Consider the following 22,667-nt stretch of genomic DNA (forward strand, 5'->3'; position numbering starts at 1 on the left):
GAAGGTCTGATACTTTTTCAACACTAGGAGGACAGTTAAAGGACTGAGTTGTGTCCTGTGGATATTTGGCTCTCACATAGCACCCCGTGCCTTATATCTCTCCCATCTCTCCATCTGTCTTCTCTACCGACATGGTGAGCATTCTTTTTGACTCCAATGTAAAATTTGTTGTCACATTTTAATATTACTAAAATCTATCTATGTTTTAAATCTTATAATATTTTTAATGTCTATAATATTTTTTTAGAAACTTAAAAGCTGTTATTAAACCACTGGGGCCCATATCCAGGAATTGAGGATGTCAAATAGTTATCTTTCCATTCAACTATCATCATTAACCTTCTGCCATGCACCATGGTCAATAAAAAATGTGTAAGAGAGGGTTTCACTAGAAAAGACCCTGATTCTGGGACAGAACTGAAGGCAGGAGAGAACAGGAACGATAGAGGATGAGATGGTTGGATGGCATCATCGACTCAATGGACATGTGTTTGAGTAAACTCTGGGAGTTGGTGGTGGACAGGGAGGCCTGGCATGCCGCAGTCCATGGGGTTGCAAAGAGTCGGACATGACTGAGTAACTGAACTGAACTGAACTGAACTGAACTGAAGAGAGGGTTTCATCCACAAAATGTTAAAAGGAAGGCTTGGCATATACATAACTGGACAAGGTCAGTAGTCATGTACAAAACCAGAGAAAGTACAAATGAAAGTTTCAAAGGAAGAGAAGGCCCATTTGATAAAGAACACCTAGAAAGTTTTCATGAAGGACATATTTGAGGACTTTAAAGGTTAGATAAGATTTTGAAGGTGGGATGGAGGAGGATAAAAGCATGCTGAATATGGGGAAGTAGCAAGGGATATTAGCTTAGTTAGTTTTTTTTTTTTTTAGTTCAGTCGCTCAGTCGTGCCTGACTCTTTGTGACCCCATGAATCGCAGCACGCCAGGCCTCCCTGTCCATCACCAACTCCCGGAGCTCACTCAGACTCGCTTCCATCGAGTCAGTGATGCCATCCAGCCATCTCATCCTCTGTCACCCCCTTCTCCTCCTGCCCCCAATCCCTCCCAGCATCAAAGTCATTTCCAATGAGTCAACTCTTCGCATGAGGTGGCCAAAGTACTGGAGTCTCAGCTTTAGCATCATTCCTTCCAAAGAAATCCCAGGGTTGATCTCCTTCAGAATAGACTGGTTGGATCTCCTTGCAGTCCAAGGGACTCTGAAGAGTCTTCTCCAACACCACAGTTCAAAAGCATCAATTCTTCGGCGCTCAGCCTTCTCTCCAGTAGGATATTAGCTCAGAATAAGTTGAAAACTCTGATGAACAGTTTGACAAACTTCAGCCCACAGGCTGAATCTGGCCTACCACTTTTCTTTTTGTATTGCCTGTGAGCTAAGATTTTTTTTTTTCATTTTTAAATAATTGGAAAAAATCAAAGGAATATGTGATAACTTATGAAAATTATAATAAATTCATATTACAGTTCCAGAAAATAAAGTTTCATTGAAAAGAGTCATGCTTATTTATTTACATATTCTCTGTTGCAGCTTTTGCTCTACAAGGACAGAGTTAAGTAGTGGCAACAGACTTTATGGCCCTCGAAGTCCTCAGGATTCACTGTCTGGCCCTTCACAGAAAAAGTTTGCCAATCTCTGCCCTAGAATGATAACATTAAGACCCTCTACATTTTCAAAATGATTTTGCCATATGTGAGTTAGGATTCTTATTAAAATACATTTGAAGCTCTTTAATAAAATAATTCAAAAGTTCGATCTTGGATTTCATCATTCAGTTCTGGTACATGGAATATAATCTAGAATATTTGTACAATTTAGCAAACAGCTGACCCAAAAGGTAGAATGTTAAAGTTCAGTAGCAACCTTGACATTATTATTTCATTTATTTCCACATCAGAAAACTAGATTGTTTACTTGGATTTATGAAAGTAGACAGCTTTCTGTAAAATAATCTGCACATAATATGGGCTCTAATTAGGTGATGCATAGACTAATAGAAGCATTCGACTAGAATCATGTCACTTGGAAAAGAGTGGGTTTTCTCTTTGGATTTGTGAAATGAAAAGTGTACAGGTTTTTTGTTTTTCTCAACTATTATGGGAAATCTGTGTTCTTGACTTGATCACTTCTATAGTTTTAAAACATTTTGTTATCTTTTCATTCAAATGAGTTCAACATTAGATGGCAAGGTTTATGACTTTCTTATGATCTAATGTGTGAAGAACTATGGCTGGAGGTTCGTGACATATTACAGGAGGCAGTGATCAAGACCATGCCCAAGAAAAAGAAAGGCAAAAAGTTGCTTGACGAGGTCTTACAAATAGCTGAGAAAAGAAGAGAAGCTAAAGGCAAAGGAGAAAAGGAAATATATACCCGTTTGAATTCAGAGTTCCAAAGAATAGCAAGGAGCGATAAGAAAGCCTTCTTCAGGAATCAGTGCAAAGAAATAGAGGAAAACAATAGAATGGGAAAGACTAGAGATCTCTCCAAGAAAATTAAAGATACCAAGGGAAATTTTCATGCAAATATGGGCTGGATAAAGGGCAGAAATTATATGGACCTAACAGAAGCAGAAGATATAAAGAAGAGGTGGCAAAAACAGAAGAACTATTCAAAAAAGATCTTCATGACCCAGATAACCACGATGGTGTGATCACTCACCTAGAGCCAGATATCCTGGAGTCTGAAGTCAAGTGGGCCTTAGGAAGCATCACTAAAACAAAGCTAGTGGGGTGATAGAATTCCAGTTGAGCCATTTCAAATCCTAAAAGATGATGTTGTGAAAGTGCTGCACTCAATATGCCAGCAAATTTGGAAAACTCAGCAGTGGCCACAGGACTGGAAAAGGTCAGTTTTCATTCCAATCCCAAAGAAAGGCAATGCCAAAGAATGTTCAAACTACCACACAATTGCACTCATCTCACATGCTAGCAAAGTAATGCTCAAAATTCTCCAAGCCAGGCTTCAACAGTATGTGAACTGTGAATGTTCCAGGTGTTCAAGCTGGTTTTAGAAAAGGCAGAGGAACCAGAGATCAAATTACCAATATCCATGGATCACAGAAAAAGCAAGAGAGTTACAGAAAAACATCTACTTCTGCTTTATTGACTACGCCAAAGCCTTTAACTGTGTGGATCACAACAAACTGTGGACAATTCTTCAAGAGATGGGGATACCAGACCACCTGACCTGCCGCCTGAGAAATCTGTTTGCAGGTCAAGAAGAAACAGTTAGAACTGGACATGGAACAACAGCCTGGTTCTAAATTGGGAAAGGAGTATGTCAAGTCTGTACATTGTCACCCTGTTTATTTAACTTATATGCAGAGTACATCATGTGAAAGCCGGGCTAGATGAAGCACAGGGTGAAATCAAGATTGCTGGGAGAAATATATAACCTCAGATATGCAGATGACACCACCTTTATGGCAGAAAGTGAAGAAGAACTAAAGAGCCTCTTGATGAAATTGAAAGAGGAGACTTTAAAAGTTGGCTTAAAACTCAACATTCAGAAAACGAAGATCATGGCATCTGGTCCCATCACTTCATGACAAATAGATGGGGAAACAATGGAAACAGTGAGAGACTTTATTTTTGGGGGCTCCAAAATCAATGCAGATGGTGACTGCAGCCATGAAATTAAGACACTTGCTCCTTGGAAAGAAAGCTATGATCAATCTAGACAGCATTAAAAAGCAGAGATATTACTTGCCAACAAAGATCCATCTAGTCAAAGCTATGGTTTTTCCAGTGGTCATGTATAGATGTGAGAGTTGGACTATAAAGAAGGCTGAGTGCCAAAGAATTGATGCTTTTGAACTGCAGTGTTAGAGAAGACTCTTGAAAGTCCCTTGAACTGCAAGGAGATCCAACCAGTCTATCCTAAAGGAAATCAGTCCTGAATATTTATTGGGAGGATCCTGACGTTGAAGCTGAAACTCCAATACTTTGGCTACCTGATGCAAAGAACTGAGTCATTGGAAAAGACCCCGATGCTGGGAAAGATTTAAGATGGGAGGAAAAGGGTAAGACAGAGGATGAGATGGTTGTATGGCATCACCAAGTCAATGGACATGAGTTTGAGCAAGCTCCAGAAGTTAGTGATGGACAGGGAGCCTGGCGTGTTCCAGTCTATGGGGTCGCAAAGAGTCGGACACGACCAAGTGACTGAACTGAACTGTGTGTACGTATGTTCCAGAACTCTTTTGGTGTTTATTTTTCATTAATAGCTTACAAAATAACATTTAGGAGATTGTGAAAAGTGGTCTTCAAAATATCTGTGGATTTATCACACACAAAAATCACTTTCAACATTTGGTCAGGCTTTTTATTTCTAAAGTTAGAGTTTACAAATCTATGTTGTCATATTTCTATAAAATGTTGTATTTTGCTTTTTATTCATAACCTTATAACATAAATATTTTTATGTTATTATGTAATCTTCATGAATATGTTTAATGTCTGTGTGTTATTCCATCCTGTGTTTTTTTCATAATTTTACCATTTCCCTAAGTTTCCCCTATTTTCACTACTGTTAATAGTATGCTAATATCTTATTACCTAAGATAATTTAAAATTAATAATTATTTTCTTAGACTAGTTTCCAAGAAGTTTAATTTCTGGATCAAAGGTAATAGACATTTTAAAGTTTTTGAAACAATTTTTTTCTTATAAAAGATTGGTTGAAAAGTTTTCATAATACAGAATGGATGAGAATACGATCAAAGCTAGGGTCTTCCTTGCCTGGCCTTTTCTCTATTTCCTGAGCAATATTTTCAGTTCCTGAGCAACTGTGGATAAGTATTTTTTTGTGTGCATGATTTCAGAAAAGTTTCTCTCTATATAAACATATCTAAATGTATCATATTATATATATACTGCTGTTGCGTTGCTTCAGTCGTGTCCGACTCTGTGCGACCCCATAGACAGCAGCCCACCAGGCTCCCCCGTCCCTGGGATTCTCCAGGCAAGAACACTGGAGTGGGTTGCCATTTCCTTCTCCAATGCATGAAAGTGAAAAGGGAAAGTGAAGTCGCTCAGTCGTGTCCGACCCTCAGCAACCCCATGGACTGCAGCCTTCCAGGCTCCTCCGTCCATGGGATTTTTCAGGCAAGAGTACTGGAGTGGGGTGCCATTGCCTTCTACATATTATATATGTATACAGGTGTCATTTTTATATGCAGATAGAAACATGATACATTTTGTTTTACAAGTTGTTTTCACTTAACACTATATCTTGAATATCTTTTCATATCTGCATATATAACTGTACTTTTATTCTTATTTACTGTACATTTTATGCCACTGTATCACCTTAGTATCTTATAACTCTGCAACTTTTCTTAAATAATGCTTTCTGTGTAAGAATTGGTAGATTTGTTTTATGGCCTATCTTCCACAAAGGAATAAAATTTCTAGGTTAGAGAGACCTAAAGGCAGAGAGATTAAAGGACAGTGGAAAATAAGACATTTATAAGCAAAATAGCACAAGGACCTTGTAAAATACTCAGGATAATGTAAAAGAATTATGGTATCAAAACCTCTAAGGATTAGTAGATTAATAACAGTTGGGTACTGATGTTTTTAAGATAAACTCAAGGAAATGATGCAATAAATTTGTAAATATTTAAAATAATAGGTAATAACAAATATTCTCAAAAGTCTTTATATGAGTAAACATTCCTAAGAAAATTTCAGATAAAATAAACCAGATCTTGAATGCATCATGTGTTATATTGATGCCAAGCAGAGAGGCTATGGTGGTTCCTTCTCCTTAATTAAATCTTCACTTAGGTGGCTGAGGGAGAAAGGGATGGAACCAAAGTTATGTGCTTGAAATGAAGGTCATTTAGGTGACTCTGCTGCAAAACTTAGCTTATATAAATTAAACCAGAAAGCTAGTGAAGATTGAAATGTGTATATTTTAATATTTTACTTAGCTCCCTGATTAGAACCTTAGGTTGAAATGAAATGGGGGCTGAGATAATGTGTAAAAGATTCTATCTCATTTTGCATAGCACTGAATTAATCATTTTCCACTAGACTTCGAATAAAAATTGTGATTATGTTAAGAACGTCTCAGTGCCAAAAAGTCACACACAATTAATGATGTTTTGTTGTGTCTAACTTAATATAACTTAATCTGGATTGTTTTCACTTATAGCAATGGATAAATTTGTAAAGTACTGCATTTAATGCCTTCATACCTTTCACATTGGTAACATAAAGTGATAGCTTCCTTCTAAGTATTTTATGATATGTCACACTTAATTAGGTTTTGTCCAGTCCACCAAAAAATCAGGTGAATTTATAGAAAAGATAAGTCGTATGCAGTGAAGTGGGTAAAGTAAAAGATTATAGTTGCTAGCTACAATGAGAGAGTGTCCTTGGGAGTTAATTCAGTATTATAGAGCATAGTGTTATTTACATGTATTTAGTTTTCTCTGTTATTTTTAGTTTAAGCTGTCTTAATGCATTGTGACACATTGTATTCTCATGGTGGAATAATTCATGTGCCTTAATTTGTGAAGTTAATATAATTCATACATTATGAATATAAATAAAATATTAAGAATAAAGTTTTATATAATGTAAAATGTATATAGAAGTAGGCATTTTATACTTTCATATTTGAATCAGAAGAAGTCATAATGCTTGGCCAAGTAATATAAACCTAAACAGTAGGATTTAAATAAAATGCAATTTTATCATCATGTAGGCAGGATAGAATGATCTTGATGAAAGAACAAGAAAATCATGCATTAAGAGTTGCAGTTCTAAATACAATTTCTGAGTGAATTGTGAAAGCATATAGCTATTTGTTTTCATAGATTCCTTCTGAAATATTTGTTAGGTATCTGTGTTATGCCACACTGTTCTCGGTGTGAATGTAACAAAGTGCTTGCCTATATTGAAGTTTATATTCTGGGAGGAGATATGCCCAATAAGTGAAAAACAAACATGTAATGGGGCATATGGGCTAAGTGCTAGCAGAAAAGAAAATCAAGGCAAAGAGATAGAGTCATGGTTTGAGGAAGGGGTAGTGTTTTTTAGGGCTGGCCTCTTTCAGTGAGGGGACACTTGGGCAGAGAGGGAAATGAGGTGCAGGGGTCAGTTACTCTGTCATTTGAAGAAGAAGCACAAGAAGCAGAGAGCCCAGCAAATGCAGAGTCTAAATTGGGGGCATAGTTTTTGAGTGAAGAATTTGGAAGGAGGTCAGTGTGACAGAAGCAGAATGGACAAGCTGAGAGTGGGAGAAGATGAGGCCAGAGGGGAAAAAAAACCTTATGCCATTAGGAGGATTTTATTCTGCAATAAGAAGTCACTGGAAAAATCAGAGCATACAAATGACATAAGCGTAAAGTTTTGAAAAGATTATTCTCGCCACTTTGTAGAGGATAGACCTTAGCTTTCTGAATCTGTTATCTTTGAACAGGTGTGGTCTTGAGGTGTAATTAATCCTGGGTTTTTGTAAGCCATGTTTCAATGCCAAAGGTAACATACGAACATCTTCACTGTGTAGGTAGATGATGTCAGGCATGAATTTTGTCTCAGTGAGTTGCTGGGAAGATAACTGATTGGCGACACAAAAAATGATCAAAGAACAGTCATAGTTTTCAAAGTGACCGGGAACTTGGCATAAACCTGGGTATATATTTACTCTGTTTATATGGCCTTCTTCAGTTCAGTTCAGTTCAGTTCAGTCGCTCAGTCGTGTCCGACTCTTTGCGGCCCCATGAATCGCAGCACACCAGGCCTCCCTGTCCATCACCAACTCCCGGAGTTCACTCAGACTCACGTCCATCGAGTCAGTGATGCCATCCAGCCATCTCATCCTCTGTCATCCCCTTCTCCTCCTGCCCCCATTCCCTCCCAGCATCAGAGTCTTCTTAGGCTCTTAAAATTCAGATAAACAATTCTTGGCAAAACTTTCTTCTGATACAGAATTGCTGGTTTGTTTAGCCTCAAAAGAAGCAGAGGAAAGGGAATGAATTTAGAAAGCTTGCCTACTAATATTGAAAACCATACCCTTGCCACCACTTTTCAATGACTAAATTATCAAATTTAGAAGGAATTGGTGGAAACTGAGAAACTGTCTATAATAGTACAGGGACATAAGACCCCTTATCATTAGAGGTGAAATTATTAATTGATAACTCCTTTTTTGAAGAACATAGAGAAACATATATCAAAAGTGTCTAAAAGTTATCATGTTCTTTGACCCAATAATTCCAAGAATTTATACTGAGGCAATAGTCAGAAATAATAAAATAATTATGAGCTATATTTGAAGTAGCTTTATAATCACAAAAAATAGAAACAATTCAACATTTAACACCAGGCAATTGGTTAGCCAAATTTTAGTAAATCTTTATTAGAATAGTCCATGCAATTATTGAAGAATAGTTCTTATTAAATGATACATGGAAACAGTCACAACATTTTGCTAAATGAATAAAATGGGATACAAAATGTTATCTATAGAAGTAGTAAAGTAAAAAAAAAAATACTTAGAAACCTGCCAAAATGTTGACTAGTAGTTGTTTCTGAATGGTGAATCTAGGATATTGTTGTTGTATTTAGTTGTATTGTCTCTGCATTTTTAAATTATTATTATTTCAAGCTTCAAGTAGTGAATATGTACTCTTTTCATACTTGGGGAAAGTAACATATATTATTTGTAAAATGTTTGTTTCATAATAGAAAGCTAATACTGTAATGTAATAATATTTTGGTATTTTAAAAATATCTCGAAGTATCCTATAGCATTTGAGTGGAAAAGATGTTTTCCTGTGGAATTCTCTGTATGAGCCTCTTCCATTTTGTTGCAGATGCTATGGGAACTGACAGTTCTCTTTGCTTTTAATGGTCATCTATATAGCAAGGTGAAGGAGCAGAGCCTTGAGGGAAGAAGAGGTAAATAGACAGAGGAAACAGGGCAATGTGTCACACTGCTGACACGGGAGTCTCAGCAGGCACTGTCCTCCCGTACAGTAGGTGGGAAACAGTCAAGGTTAGACACCGGCTGAGGTCTTGCTTTTAAGTTTCAGTTTCAAAAGAACATCTGAGAAAAAAATGACCAAGTGAGGCCTTTTCTGATCTCGCACCTAATAAATCCTTGATGCTCAGGCTGGTGTCCCATTTTTGCTAAATCTGAATCAGGCAGCACCTACCTGTACAGGCTGTCACTGACTTCCAAAACCTAACCCTCCAGGGGCAAGCTAGCTGACATGGGCAAGTGGTGATTACAGTCCTGAGAAAGAAGGACTACATGCTTCAGGAAATTCTGAGTGAGTCTGTAATTTACAGATTATGCTAGTACTGTTTGGCTTCTTAGAATAGTCTTTTGGTTCAATAGCTGCTAATCGTTTATTTTAGTTATTATTATTGTAAATCATATTAAATATTTTATTAAGGTATCATTGACACACAACATTATATTAATTTCAAGTATACAACATAACGATTCTGTAACTGTATAGTAAACCATATTTCTTTATAGCCTGTGGACTGCTTGGGGCAAAGCTTAGATGTCCTGTTGGCTCTGATGAAACAGAGCTTCAGTAATTGATACCAAATCAGATTCACCTCCACCCTCCTGTCCTGCCAACCGTGGGATTTCTGTTGCTTAGTAGGTCAAGCAGATTTGTACACAAAGACCTAAAACACTGTTTATTTAGACTCTCTAGTTAAACAGTGCCAGCATTAGTATAGTAGGAAAGACGATATCTAACTTATACATACTATGTTATAAAGTTACTAAAATAAGGATTGACTTGATTAAAAAAAAACAATGATAACCTAATTGTCATGAGTTGATGTCATCTCTAAATTATATTATTATTAAAAAAAAAACTTTTTATATTTGGTGGATTGGATGAGTGAGGAAAACTGATGCTCAAAGACTGCTTACAGAGAATACATTTGGCCTATGTGATGAACTTCTTTCCACTTCCACCTTTTTTTCTCTTAAGATTAATGCAGTTAAGTCATTCCATTTTTTCCCTGAAAGTTATGTGAACCAGATCTCTCACTCTTTGTTTCCAAACACAGAGGGATGAGTAAGTAACTAACTGCCTCTTAGCAACTCACCTTAAACTGAGCAAGGGATCACATTCTAGTTCTGCTTTTCTTGAAGTACAGTCTCTGGATCAACTGGATCAGCCTATCTGAGAGGAAAGAAAGCAAGAAAGTAAGAGAGAAGGGAAGCAAAGAAAGAAAGGGAGAAAAAGATAGGGAGGATATTTTGGAGAAACTATGTTTTTATATAAAAGGGATAATCTAGGTCTAGTATTCTTCTGTGAGCTTCTGTTAACCAGGAAGTGGTGTAATGATAGCTGTCAGAGATTTAGACACAGGATCCGATGATAAGCAAGGGATATAGACAAGGACGGACTGTAACCTGCCAGGCTCTTCTGTCCATGGGGATTCTCCAGGCAAGAATTCTCCACTCTCCAGGAGTGGGTTGCCATGCTTTTCTCCAGGGGATCTTCCCAACCCAGGGATCAAACCCAGGTCTCCTGATTGTAGGCAGATTCTTTACCAACTGAGCCTCCAAGGAAGCCCTATTAGATTCTTAGGCACTTGCTAATAAGTTAAATATAAACATGTTCCACAGGTATTATTTCATTTAATGATCCCAATATAATCACTAAGATATCTCTTTTTGACAGATGAGTATACTGAAGCTGAGACTGAGCCTTAAGCTAAAGAACTTGCCCAAGGTGACACAGTTAGTATGGAACTTGAACTCTTTAGGTCTTTGTGTTCCTAAAGCTCAGTGCTAGTAATCAGTGCAGGTAAACAGAAATGTCTACAGCAGCTTTTACTGTCAAATTTATGGGAATTATGCAATATCTTTTCTGCTCTGTCCACAGGGAGTGTTGGGGTCACATCACTGAAATATCTACTAATGGATGAAATGCTTATAGTATAGTCAGTTCTGGTAGTTTTAGAGATCTAAAAGAATAGTGATGATTGGGATTATAAAAGCCATAACACATTTCTAAAAAGGAAAAGGCAACTAAATTCCTTTACAGTCGTTTCATTGCATGTGCCTTTGGCAAATCTGTCACTGCTTCTGGCTGTTGCCTCTTTTTTTTTTTTTTTTAATGTAAGTTTCTCTTTGCATGGATTTCTTTACTTCATGATTTCCTATTTTGTTTTCATTTTGAAATCATAGCTTGAACATTGTTTAATCCTGACATTTTAAAAACAGGGTCTTAATGTGAATGCTTTTAAATTAACCCCACTTGCTGCTGTTTCACTTATAATGTTTGCTTGACTTGTTTTTCATTCCTTTTGGTATTTTATGTGGCCTCCAATCAGTTGAACAGGTAGCAGCTGAAGCTGTGGACTCTCGCCTCCACTACTGCTATAACCCCAAGTCCGCTGTTAGCAGCACAGACGAAGGAGAGAAGCTCTCAAGGAAGCGGGAGGCTGACGCGGGTGCAGGTAAGGGTACATCATTACCTAGGAAAGCTCTTCAGAAAGCCTCTGCAAAAGGCAGGCCATTTCCATCTTTCATCTTCTTATCCTGGTTTCCGTCTTTCTTTTCTTTTTGACCAGTGAATGTGATGGCAGGAGGTGGTTGAGAGGCATTAAGGGGAGCTTTGGAGCTGACATCAGATATGAAAGTTATCATTCTTTTTTTTGAATACACTGGTGCCTAGAGTTTGTTTTTTAAAAAAGGATTTCAGATAGTAAAAAAAAAAAAAAGGGACTGCAAATAACAGAAAATATTGGTAGGGATTTTCAGACCAATCTTATTTCTTAGCTTGTCGCCCAGTTAGGTGGATGTGCCTAACTGACCCATTGGAGACTTGAAGAGCCCAGACACATTTCATGATGATTTATTTGAACTCCTCATTTTTTAAAATTAGGCAAGAATTCATTGCCATCAGCAAATGACCTGGCTCTGGATGATGAGTATTCCAGCTGCAGGAGTGCCAATTAGAGTGACTCAACAGACCATGACTCATACATATCTAGTCACACAGCCTGTGTCCTTGAAATCAGGTTTCCCTGTATTTAGTAGATAATTTTTTTAAAATACCCCGATTTGAATACATGTATGTGTGTGTGGAAGTAGGGGAGGGAGAGGGGGCTTCATTGTACTCATCATGTGGTCACATTACCCCCCACATCCAGTTTTTAGTGATGGGCATCAAGCCCTGTAAGGTATTTGAGATTTCACTCTATTTTCAAGCAGACAAATTAGCCAGTTTCACAGTTGCATCAGAAGATACAAGATTCCTGGGTCAGAGAAAAAGGACTTTGTTACTCAAGACAAATAGTAGCAGCCAGATGATTTGCACTTAGACTGGCTCCCTGAGTTCAAGCTCCCCCAGGGAATGTGGAGAGGGCCAGGTGACACCTGAACTTGAGTGGACTGAGTTGCAGAAGGACTCGGGGCTTTAAGAATCCAAGTCTTTCATAGTGGGCATTCAACCAGAGGAGTTCTAATATACCTCCCAAAACTTCTGCAACGCGGGCAGAGTAGCTGTTGTCTATTAAATCTGATTCAAGCAAGAAAATATTGCATATTGTATGCAGTGAGAGGGGAATGTGGAAGGAAGATTTGTTAGGGCTCTCTGTGTGCCAGGCACTGTGCCAAGCATTTTATGGTTTGTTCTTAAAAAAATTCTGTGAGTCAAAGATTGCTATTATCACTTTATGGATAAGAGAATGAATACTTAGAGATATGTTTCCCAAGTTCACACAATTATGTGGCAGAGCTGGCATTCTCACCCAGATCTGTCTGACTCCCAAGTACACACTCAGTCACTAAATCAAATTGCCCCTGTTTGTGAATATTGCTTGGTTTCTTATATTCATTATTTTTTTTCAAAAGCCCATGAGGTTACTAGCAAAAACACGTCATGTTTTTGTATTGATATTTCTTAGAAGGGCTTCAATTACGCTTTCTCCCTTGCTTCAGGAATGTCATGTCTGACTCCCCTATGTGTGTGTGTGTGTGTGTGTGTGTGTGTGTGTGTGTAATAACTCAGCTAGATGCCATTACCACTTTTAGGCACAATATATTATTACATAGTGGCTAGGCAATTTTATTACCTTGTATTCCTGAATGTTCTTTAATTAATCCATAAATTTAGAGGTCAATTTAGCAAAACAGAGGACTTTGCTTAAATGTTTTTTATAACTATTGAAGTATACTTTCATGCAGGAATTTGAATAGTAATAGACATGCTATTAAAGAGACTTGATATGTTGTTTCTCATGGCTTTCATTTAATTTTGTTTTAAATCTAGTAATCTGCAATGAAATAAAACAAACAGTATTCTTTCAGGTGAACTGGCTCCATGGAAGCCCATTTGGCTCTACATTTAATATAATAAATAACTGCTGTGGTATGCTGAGGACCTCCTATAAAACTTAACGGCACCCTACTGATAGACCTGAGGTTTCTGTTGTGCTGTGTGCTTAGTTGTGTCTGACTCTTTGTGACCCCAAGGACTGCAGCCCCCTGGGCTCCTCTGTCCATGGTGATTCTCCATGCAAGAATACTGGAGTGGGTTGCCATGCCCTCCTCCAGGGTATCTTCCCAACCCAGGGAGATCAAACCTAGGTCTCCTGCATTGCAAGTGGGATTCTTTACTGACTGAGCCACCAGGGAAACCCCCCAAAACTGGAGTGGGTAGCTTATCCCTTCTCCCGGGGAAGTTTCTGTTACTCCTTTGAATGAATATATCAAAAGTTACCTTCCAAATACATTTTTAAAGGGAAATGTAATATCAGCTGTTATTGTCTAACTTCATAATGGCTTGTTTAATAGCTCATAAAAGGCCAAGAGGAGGAACAAAGGACAGCCATGTGTGGTGTTAGGAGAGGAACTGCAGTTATATAGGACAGTCTCAGATGGAGTAACAGAGTAAGGATGAAGTGAGTAAGATCAGGGCTTTTGCTTTCTGGGAGATTGTTGGTGATGGGGTAGGGGTGAGATGGTTAGCCAAAAGGGCAAGCAAGAGAAAACCACGAGGAAGACACACTTGCCTACTTTATACATTTATACCATTTGGAAGTTGGCTCCCTGGCATTATAACTTATTTTGTAGAATCTATTCCAGTGTCTTCTACAAACAAAGAAGATTAGATTGATAGAAAGCATAGAGAGGACCATTTGAGAAGCTCTAATCTCCCTAAGTCTGACACTGTTTCCACTGTTTCCCCATCTATTTCCCATGAAGTGACGGGGCCAGATGACATGATGTTACATTTCTGAATGTTGAGCCAACTTTTTCGCTCTCCTCTTTCATTTTCATCAAGAGGCTTTTTAGTTCCTCTTCACTTTCTGCCATAAGGGTGGTGTCATCTGCATATCTGAGGTGATTGATATTTCTCCCAGCAATCTTGATTCCAGCTTGTGCTTCTTCCAGCCCAGTGTTTCTCATGATGTATTCTGCATATAAGTTAAATAAGCAGGGTGACAATACACAGCCTTGATGTACTCCTTTTCCTATTTGGAACCAGTCTGTTGTTCCATGTCCAGTTCTAACTGTTGCTTCCTGACCTGCATACAGGTTTCTCAAGAGGCCAGTCAGGTGGTCTGGTATTCCCATCTCTTTCAGAATTTTCCACAGTTTATTGTGATCCACACAGTCAAAGGCTTTGGCATAGTCAATAAAGCAGAATAGATGTTTTTCTGGAACTCTCTTGCTTTTTCGATGATCCAGTAGATGTTGGCAATTTGATCTCTGGTTCCTCTGCCTTTTCTAAAACAAGCTTGAACATCTGGAAGTTCATGGTTCATATATTGCTGAAGCCTGGCTTGGAGAATTTTGAGCATTACTTTACTAGCATGTGAGATGATTGCAATTGTGCGGTAGTTTGAGCATGGGCTCCCAAATCACTGCAGATGGTGATTGCAGCCATGAAATTAAAAGATGCTTACTCCTTGGAAGGAAAGTTATGACAACTTAGATAACATATTCAAAAGCAGAGACATTACTTTGCCAGCAAAGGTCTGTCTAGTCAAAGCTATGGTTTTTCTAGTAGTCATGTATGGGTGTGAGAGTTGGACTGTGAAGAAAGCTGAGCACCAAAGAATTGATGCTTTTGAACTGTGGTGTTGGAGAAGACTCTTGAGAGTTCCTTAGACTGCAAAGAGATCCAACCAGTCCATTCTAAAGGAGATCAGTCCTGGGTGTTCTTTGGAAGGAATGATGCTAAAGCTGAAACTCCAGTATTTTGGCCACCTCGTGTGAAGAGTTGACTCATTGGAAAAGACTCTGACGCTGAGAGGGATTGGGGGCAGGAGAAGGGGATGACAGAGGATGAGACAGCTGGATGGCATCACTGACTCGATGGATGTGAGTTTGAGTGAACTCTGGGAGTTGGTGATGGACAGGGAAGGCTGGCGTGTTGCGATTCATGGAATTGCAAAGAGTCGGACACGACTGAGCGACTGAACTGAACTGAACTGAACTGAATCTCCCTAAGTATTATTCTGCAGTTGAAAATTTAAAATGCTTTGGCCTTTGGTCTGGAATGCTTTTATTTATTTTGTGTGGATCACTGCAACAGAAATGCACATATTTACTAAAGGATAAGAAATCTATCTGGAGCCTTTTAAGAAATATTGAACTTGTATTTATTGAAGTATGATAGCTAACACACCCAGATTTGCAGGAAAGTATGGATGAGAAACTTATGAAATGCTTCAAGTAGGTTATTTATGTTGAAAATTGTCCCAGACTACAAAGTCCTGTCTTGCTCTGTGATCCTCTTTTGCCAAAGGCAAATCAATTTCTGAAGGTAGAGGGGAGGTATTCTGACCTACAACACAAATTTTTATCTATAGTATAAAGTCTTACCTTGAGCTATGAAGTTATTTGATGACTAAATTTGGATATAGTGGCTTTAATGGGCAGAGAAGGCAATGGCACCCCACTCCAGTACTCTTGCCTGAAAAATCCTTTGGACGGAGGAGCCTGGAAGGCTGCAGTCCATGGGGTTGCTGAGGGTCGGACACGACTGAGCGACTTCCCTTTCACTTTTCACTTTCATGCATTGGAGAAGGAAATGGCAACCCACTCCAGTGTTCTTGCCTGGAGAATCCCAGGGACAGGGGAGCCTGGTGGGCTGCCGTCTATGGGGTCACACAGAGTCGGACATGACTGAAGCGACTTAGCAGCAGCAGCAGCTTTAATGGGAGCAATGTATGGGATAATGATCAGTTCATATTGTATTATGATTCTTTTGCTAAATGCTCACATGAGTACAAGAAACCTAGGCTGAGAACGAGCATATTATGGTCCTGTAGGGAACAATGATTGCTAAAATGAAATCCTCACTATTTTCCTTGTTGCATGATTTTTTCTGCAAGTCCTAATATTTCATTTAAAAGTGGGATATATGTATGTGTGTATGGGTGTGTGTGTGTGTATAAGAAAGAGAGGGAGGGAGAGAGATTTTATTATTCTAATACATGGGGTTTTTTTTGTTTGTTTTCAACAGTTCTGATGTTCAATTTCCTTTAATATCAATGTGTGTCCATTAAATTTGATAGCTCTTTTTTTTTTTTTCATCACGAAAAGCCATTATTAAATCATGGTGCATGTTACAGCTGATGGCATCCTAGAATTGAGGAAATGAAATGTAATATCAGTAGCCCCTTGATATTATATATAAATATCTCTTATATATAGAAAATTATATGTAATGTCTCCTCCTGCACTTTGATTAAAGTAACCTTGATTTCTAACCTTATTTTATAGCATTGGATAGGAATCTAGTGGTGGAGGAAAGGACTGCACTGAGCTCAAACAAGAAGTCCAAGCAAGTTGCATCAGAAGAGCATACCCTGGAGCTGAAAGAAGCAGCGGAGGAAGGTGAAGGTCCTCAACACAGGGATGCTGACACAGAAGGAAAAGGGGATACAGCACTGCGGGGAAAAGCCGGGGTTAATGAGGTTCCCTCGGGGCAGGGGAAGCCAAAAGTAGAACAGCTGGCATTAGTAGGACAGTTTACAGAGGAAAGAGAGCTCTCTCAGGGCATGGCAGTTGAGGCAGAGGCAGAAGCAGAAGGGGATAGAAAGCAGGATAAAGAAGGGTTAGGTGCCAGAGAAGGAGAAGTAGCAAAAGACTCTGGAGGTCTGAATGAAGGTGAGGCTGCTGAGGCACAGGCCTTGATGCAAACAGTGCTGGAGACAGAGGAGGCAGCTTCTGAAGGTGGGCAGGCTTCAGAGAGGGCAGTGCTGGCAAGCCAGGCAGCAGCTCTGAACTCAGGGTGTGCTCAGGAGACAGCGGCCCTAAGAGAGGCAGTGAGGCCAGAGAAGGAAGAGTCTGAGAGTGCGGCTGTGAGTGTGGTTGGGTCTGCAAAGCTGGGCATGCAGGACAGTGAAGAGGAAGCATACACAGACCTAGAGGACAGGGAACCCATGAAAGACGCTACATCTGACAGAGAGGAGGGTTTAGAAGAGGCAATGCTGGGGCGAGACGAGCCAACCAAAGAGAGAGAGGCAGTCACAGGGATGGAGACACCTTTGAGCTCCTCCACTTCTGAGAAGGTTGAGGCTACTCAGATGGGGAGTTCAGTGGACAGCCTGGAAGGACTTCGTAAGGACCAGGTGGAAAAGGAGGGGATGGTGATGGAGTCAGAGTCTAATAAAGATGATGACAGGAAAGAAATGTTACCTGAGGAATTAGACTCAGAAAAGAGAGAGAGGAGGAAAGCTGAGAGGTCAAAAACACCTCTGGGGGAAACTGAATCTGAGAAAGAAGAGGGGACAAGGGCAGAGGTGCTTCAGGATGAAGGCACTTTAGAAGAGGAACAAAATCTTAAAGGGAAAAAGGGGGAACCTGTGCAGGAGGAAAGACCAGAGGAAGAGACTGAAGCCTCCCCAAATGAAATGGAGTGTGATGCCGAGGATGAAGCAGCCATGGGGGCACCCGCAGTGACTGAAGACGTAGGGCAACGAGGAGAGGACTCCCTGAGAGACAAGGAGGTTGGCATGTTTGAAGCAGCCCCTGGATTTGAAAATTCCCTAGAAAACATAACGGTTTGGGGGAAGAGGGAAGGTGGGGAAAGACTGAGAGATGCCGGAATCACAGAGCACAGAGGCTCAGCAGAGCTGCTCTTTAGTGAGAGTGTGGCCCGCGAAGAGCAGGAAGAGGAGTGCCCCCCTGCAGGAGAGGGGGTGTCAGGAGCTCCCGAAACCAAGTCCACAGAGAGGGTGCAGACTCCTAGGGATGCAGGTGAGGCCCAGGGGTCTGCAACCAAAGATCAAGACATGGTCGCTAGCCAGGAAGGGAAGAGTAAAGACGGGCCTTTAAAGGGGCCAGAGGGAGTAGCCAGCACAGCCTTGACCCAAGATGTTCCCGAGGGAGATTCCACGATGGCAGGAAAATTCAGTGACATGATGGATGAGGACGCAGAGGAGGAGGGGGATAAAGAGTGCACACTGGGGACAGGAGTGCCGAAGAATGGGGACCCTAAGGGGGACAGGAGCGTGCGTGGTATGGTTATGACTGTGGAAGATCCCCATCAAGGAGCAGGAGCCTCAGAAGAAGCTGCAGAGAGGGAGGACGATTCTGCTGAGGGGAAAATAGAAGCAAATAAAGTCTCCTCCTTTTCAGATGTTGCTGGGGAGGAAGTTTGGCACACAGTGTATGAGATGCCAGGAGAAACAGCAGCTGCAGAGAAGGTGGCTGTAGAGAGGACAGTGCTGAGCAGGGAGGATGAGTCAGTGGCCGAGGAGATGACTGCGATTTCGGCACTGGAGGCTGAGGTTGAGGCTCCAGAGGAACCTTCTAACCTGGAAAGGAAGGTTCCAAAGCCAGGGGCAGCTGGGGAGGCAGAGAAGGCTGAAACCACTCTGGAGGCTGAGTCTGAGGTGGTGGGAGAGGAGGCAGGGATGGGGAGTCCTGATGGGGAGCAGGAGCCAGGGGAAGCTGAAGAATTTAGACTGGAATTATCGCAAGAGAGCAGGTCAGAGGCCAGGAGAAAGAGTCCACAGGACACAGAAACACTCCCTGAAAAGCCCAACTGCAGGGAAATCCAAGAGAAGCAAGAGCGTTCAGTGCAAAGAGGAAGTGAGGACCTGGATGTTTCCTTGAGTTCGGGAAAGGCCTAAGAGACTTCATGGCTGATGGTGAGTTTAAGCCCCACCTGTTTGCAGGATTACACAGATCTCCCACCTGGGGCCTCTTCTCCTGTGGGCTGTCTCATCCCTTTATCAGTGCCTGCACACACAGGCTTCAGTCCCAGGGGCTGCTGAGCCCATCAGGATAGGGGCTGGGCAAGATGGACAGGCAGACCAGAGGCATACAGGGACCCATTTCTACCCCCTCTACAACTCTAAATCCCAGCCTCTGTCTTTGCAAGCACAGCTCTCAAGCAGTGAGATCCTCCTCCTCTCCCTTACAGGGCCAGGAAGATGGATACAGAGGAGAGCGTGTGCCATGGGGACAAAAGGAAAAAGGCTTAATTTGCCTTTAAACGGGATCTCTGTCTTTATTTCTGAAGTTCTGTGAAGTTTAATAAATATATATAGCATAAATTAATAAAATATATTAAAATATTTGAAGCATGTTAAAACGTATATCTGTAAAATACTGATGATTATAACCAAAGACCAAAATTATTTCTAGCATTTCCTTGTATTTCTATTATTTGCATGATGTATACTTAATGCCTGGTTTCTACTATTCTGAGTGATTATATTCATAGTTCTATCCTTTTTATTGTCTTTCAGGATATTTTCAAGATGTCTTCCAGAAGACTTGGAGTGGAGGAGAAGGATTCACCCGAATATCTCACCAGAACTTTTTTTTAATCCTTGTGCTTGTCTGAGCCATTCCCAGTCTGCCAGCTGATCTGTAGCACCTCACACACCTTGAGAAGAGGTGCTTAGCTCCTTCCTAGAGTGCTGGTTTCTGATGGAGGACTGGAAGGCTCTTACCTAATTCTACACAGTTAACATGTCTATATTCAAATTAAACTGATCATTTTCAAATGCTTGACTTTTACCAAAGATTACCTGAAAGGCCCAGTCCTGATATCTGGGGTTTCTTTAAATTCCTATTTATTTATAATCACATATTAGTCCCAGCTTCATACATGAGCATTTGATTTAAAATCTTTGGCTTTTTCTGTGAAAATGAGCTCTAAATGTTCTTCCAGGTACCTTCAATGCTAAAGATTGCTCCAGACCTGTAAGCCCTTCTCGAAAAGGGTTCCATGGCATGTCTATTTACTAATAAATAGTCATGCTTTCTATTTATGCCAGATCAGTAATTTAACGTCTAAATCTTATTTCAAAATGCCCTTTCTTTCTGCATGTTTCTATAGTCTTGCTTTCTGAGGTGAACAGGTAAATGCTTGTGGCATTTTATCCTTGGGGGACTTATTTATAGGGCCACTCAAATTAAATTAATGTAGTAAATAATTTAGCTGAGTAAAATGAGTAACAATCATTATAGCAGGTAAACATTGCACATCAGCCTGTATGCCAACATTTGAGACTCTAGACTCTGGTTGGTGTCATTCAGTGGAAAAGAAACTCGGATTAAATTAGCATGCTGCTCACCTTCCCAGGTTCTGTTATTTCAAACCTGTGAACTAACCCTGCAGTGCATTGCAAACCAACAGTCATGACTGCTTTCTAAATTACCCCTGGCCCCCATATCACTAGAAATAGTTGTGTAGCTGTGTCTCTTGGGGATTTAAATTTCCCTGTGACATCTCTGTTCATACACCAGTGTCTCAAAGAGCGCATGTTTTGCTATCTTTTCATTATGTAAGGAGGTGAAAGATGTCCTAAAGCAGTGATTCTCCAGTTACACTACATTAGACTTTCATGGGGCACTTTCATGAATGAATCAATCCTTGATCCTACCCCAGGGATTCAGATCTAATTAGTTTTAGATGGGTGTAGGCATTAGTTTTTTGTTTTGTTGTTTTAATTTTTCAGTTGATTTTACTGTGTAGAAAAAGTTGAGAATTGCTGCCCTAATCATTATACAGTCCACACTGGTTGCCCTATGTCCCTAAAAATCAGGCATATTATCTTTATTTTTTTTTATCTTTAGAGGTGTGTTTCATTTTAATAAAGGAGTCATTCAGTGATCAAAGGTATTAATATAATGGACCAGTGGTTCGCAAAACGAGGCCTTGATCAGGATATCAGCATCACCTAGAACTGTTCCAAATACAAATTCCTGCCTTCATCTCATACCTATTAAATTGGAAATTCTGTGGGTGGGGCAGAGCAATTGGTGTTTTAACAAGCCCTCTGGGTAATTCTGATGTACACTATAGTCTGAAAACTGCTGTCACGGACTATTGATTGTATTGAAGATTAGTCTCAGTTGGAAAATGGATTGCAGAAGTATCGTGAACTTTGTCTCTTTCTGTCTCTTCTACCCTCTGTGTCTCTTCTCTCTTTTCACTTGAGGAAATGATGGTCACTATAAAAGTGATGACCTCAACTTTAAACTCATTTTTATTATGACTGTAATGATATATATGTGAAATCCTTCTGCCCCGCCCCCTTTTAAGGATGAACATCACTCATGGCACATCATAGATCTCCACTGTCTTACATTATAAAATAGGTTTCCTCTCCATTATATCCAATTTCATTTATTACTAAGCTGCATTTGTGTGGAGTTCTACAGTATTTTTTCTTTGATCTCAACCTCATTGCTACAGAGCACTTTGAATATATAGCACCTTATGGGAGAGATTATGAACTTGTTAATTCCACTGAAGAATTCATTTTGTACAATGTGCTAAATGGAAATTGCATTGGATTATTTTATATTTAACACATTCCATCAAAACACATTCTGTAAAATTATACTACAATCTGCATGTGGGTTTAACTGTGAAATTCAGTGTTGTGATAGTTTAATGAAGTGAATTCTTTCTCTGAAAATACTATGTTGATAAAATTATTTATGTGTTCAACTGAACTGATTTTTTCCCTAGTTTCATCATTAAAAGCATAAATTAACCATATGCATATATATAAGACATACATGATCCTTTATAAATAAGACTAGACTTTTAAAATCTTCTTTGTCATTTCCTTAAAATTTAAACTCCACAGAGTAGAGCAGAGAGAATTATTTTCATTGGTCTGTATTTTTGAGTATATGTGTTTATATTCACTCTATATTTACATATGTCTTTCACATACATGTAATAACGTCAGAGAGGAAAACTGTTATCACTATTTCATAGATAAGCAAATAGAAGTTCAATTAAGTAGCTTGTCTAAAATCATAATCAGTCTCAGGTCTTCTCACTCCAAACTCTGACTTTTTTAAAAATCACACACACTTCCTTCTAGGAAGAGGAATATTAAACACATACTAAGGTATTATATGTGAATCTTTACATATTTTTATTTACTTTGTAGGGATAAAAATCAAACCTCATTAATATATAATGTATCAATAAGAAAAGGGTTACTGTTCCAGTCAGTATCAACCAAAGAATATGATAGATTATTTAAATAATTCAAAAGAAAAATAGACAACCAAAGTAAAGATAGGAAGAATTAGGTTTTGAATTTCTTTCTTTTATTAACAATTTTATTTTTAAAATATTTATTTATTTGGCTCCGCCAGGTTTTAGTTGTAGCATTCAGGATCCCGAGTTTTGGCATTTGAATTTCTAGTTGAGTTA

At 39.5% G+C, this 22,667-nt stretch overlaps 1 protein-coding gene across 1 annotated transcript in view; it reads left to right on the plus strand.

Annotated features, from left to right (window-relative positions):
• The window catches only part of ERICH3 (glutamate rich 3), a 125,278-nt gene extending 103,275 nt beyond the window's left edge, over positions 1–22,003 (plus strand). Inside the window, exons 13-15 of the mRNA XM_040232552.1 lie at positions 11,344–11,469; positions 16,751–19,125; positions 19,729–22,003. Of these exons, the coding sequence (XP_040088486.1) occupies positions 11,344–11,469; positions 16,751–19,107 (2,483 nt within the window). The 3' untranslated portion in view covers positions 19,108–19,125; positions 19,729–22,003. The remainder of the gene's footprint in view (positions 1–11,343; positions 11,470–16,750; positions 19,126–19,728) is intronic.
• Positions 22,004–22,667: the final 664 nt, after the last annotated feature.

The sequence above is a fragment of the Oryx dammah genome, unplaced genomic scaffold, assembly GCF_014754425.2.
Source record: "Oryx dammah isolate SB20612 unplaced genomic scaffold, SCBI_Odam_1.1 HiC_scaffold_28, whole genome shotgun sequence".
NCBI classification, from domain to species: Eukaryota; Metazoa; Chordata; class Mammalia; order Artiodactyla; family Bovidae; genus Oryx; species Oryx dammah.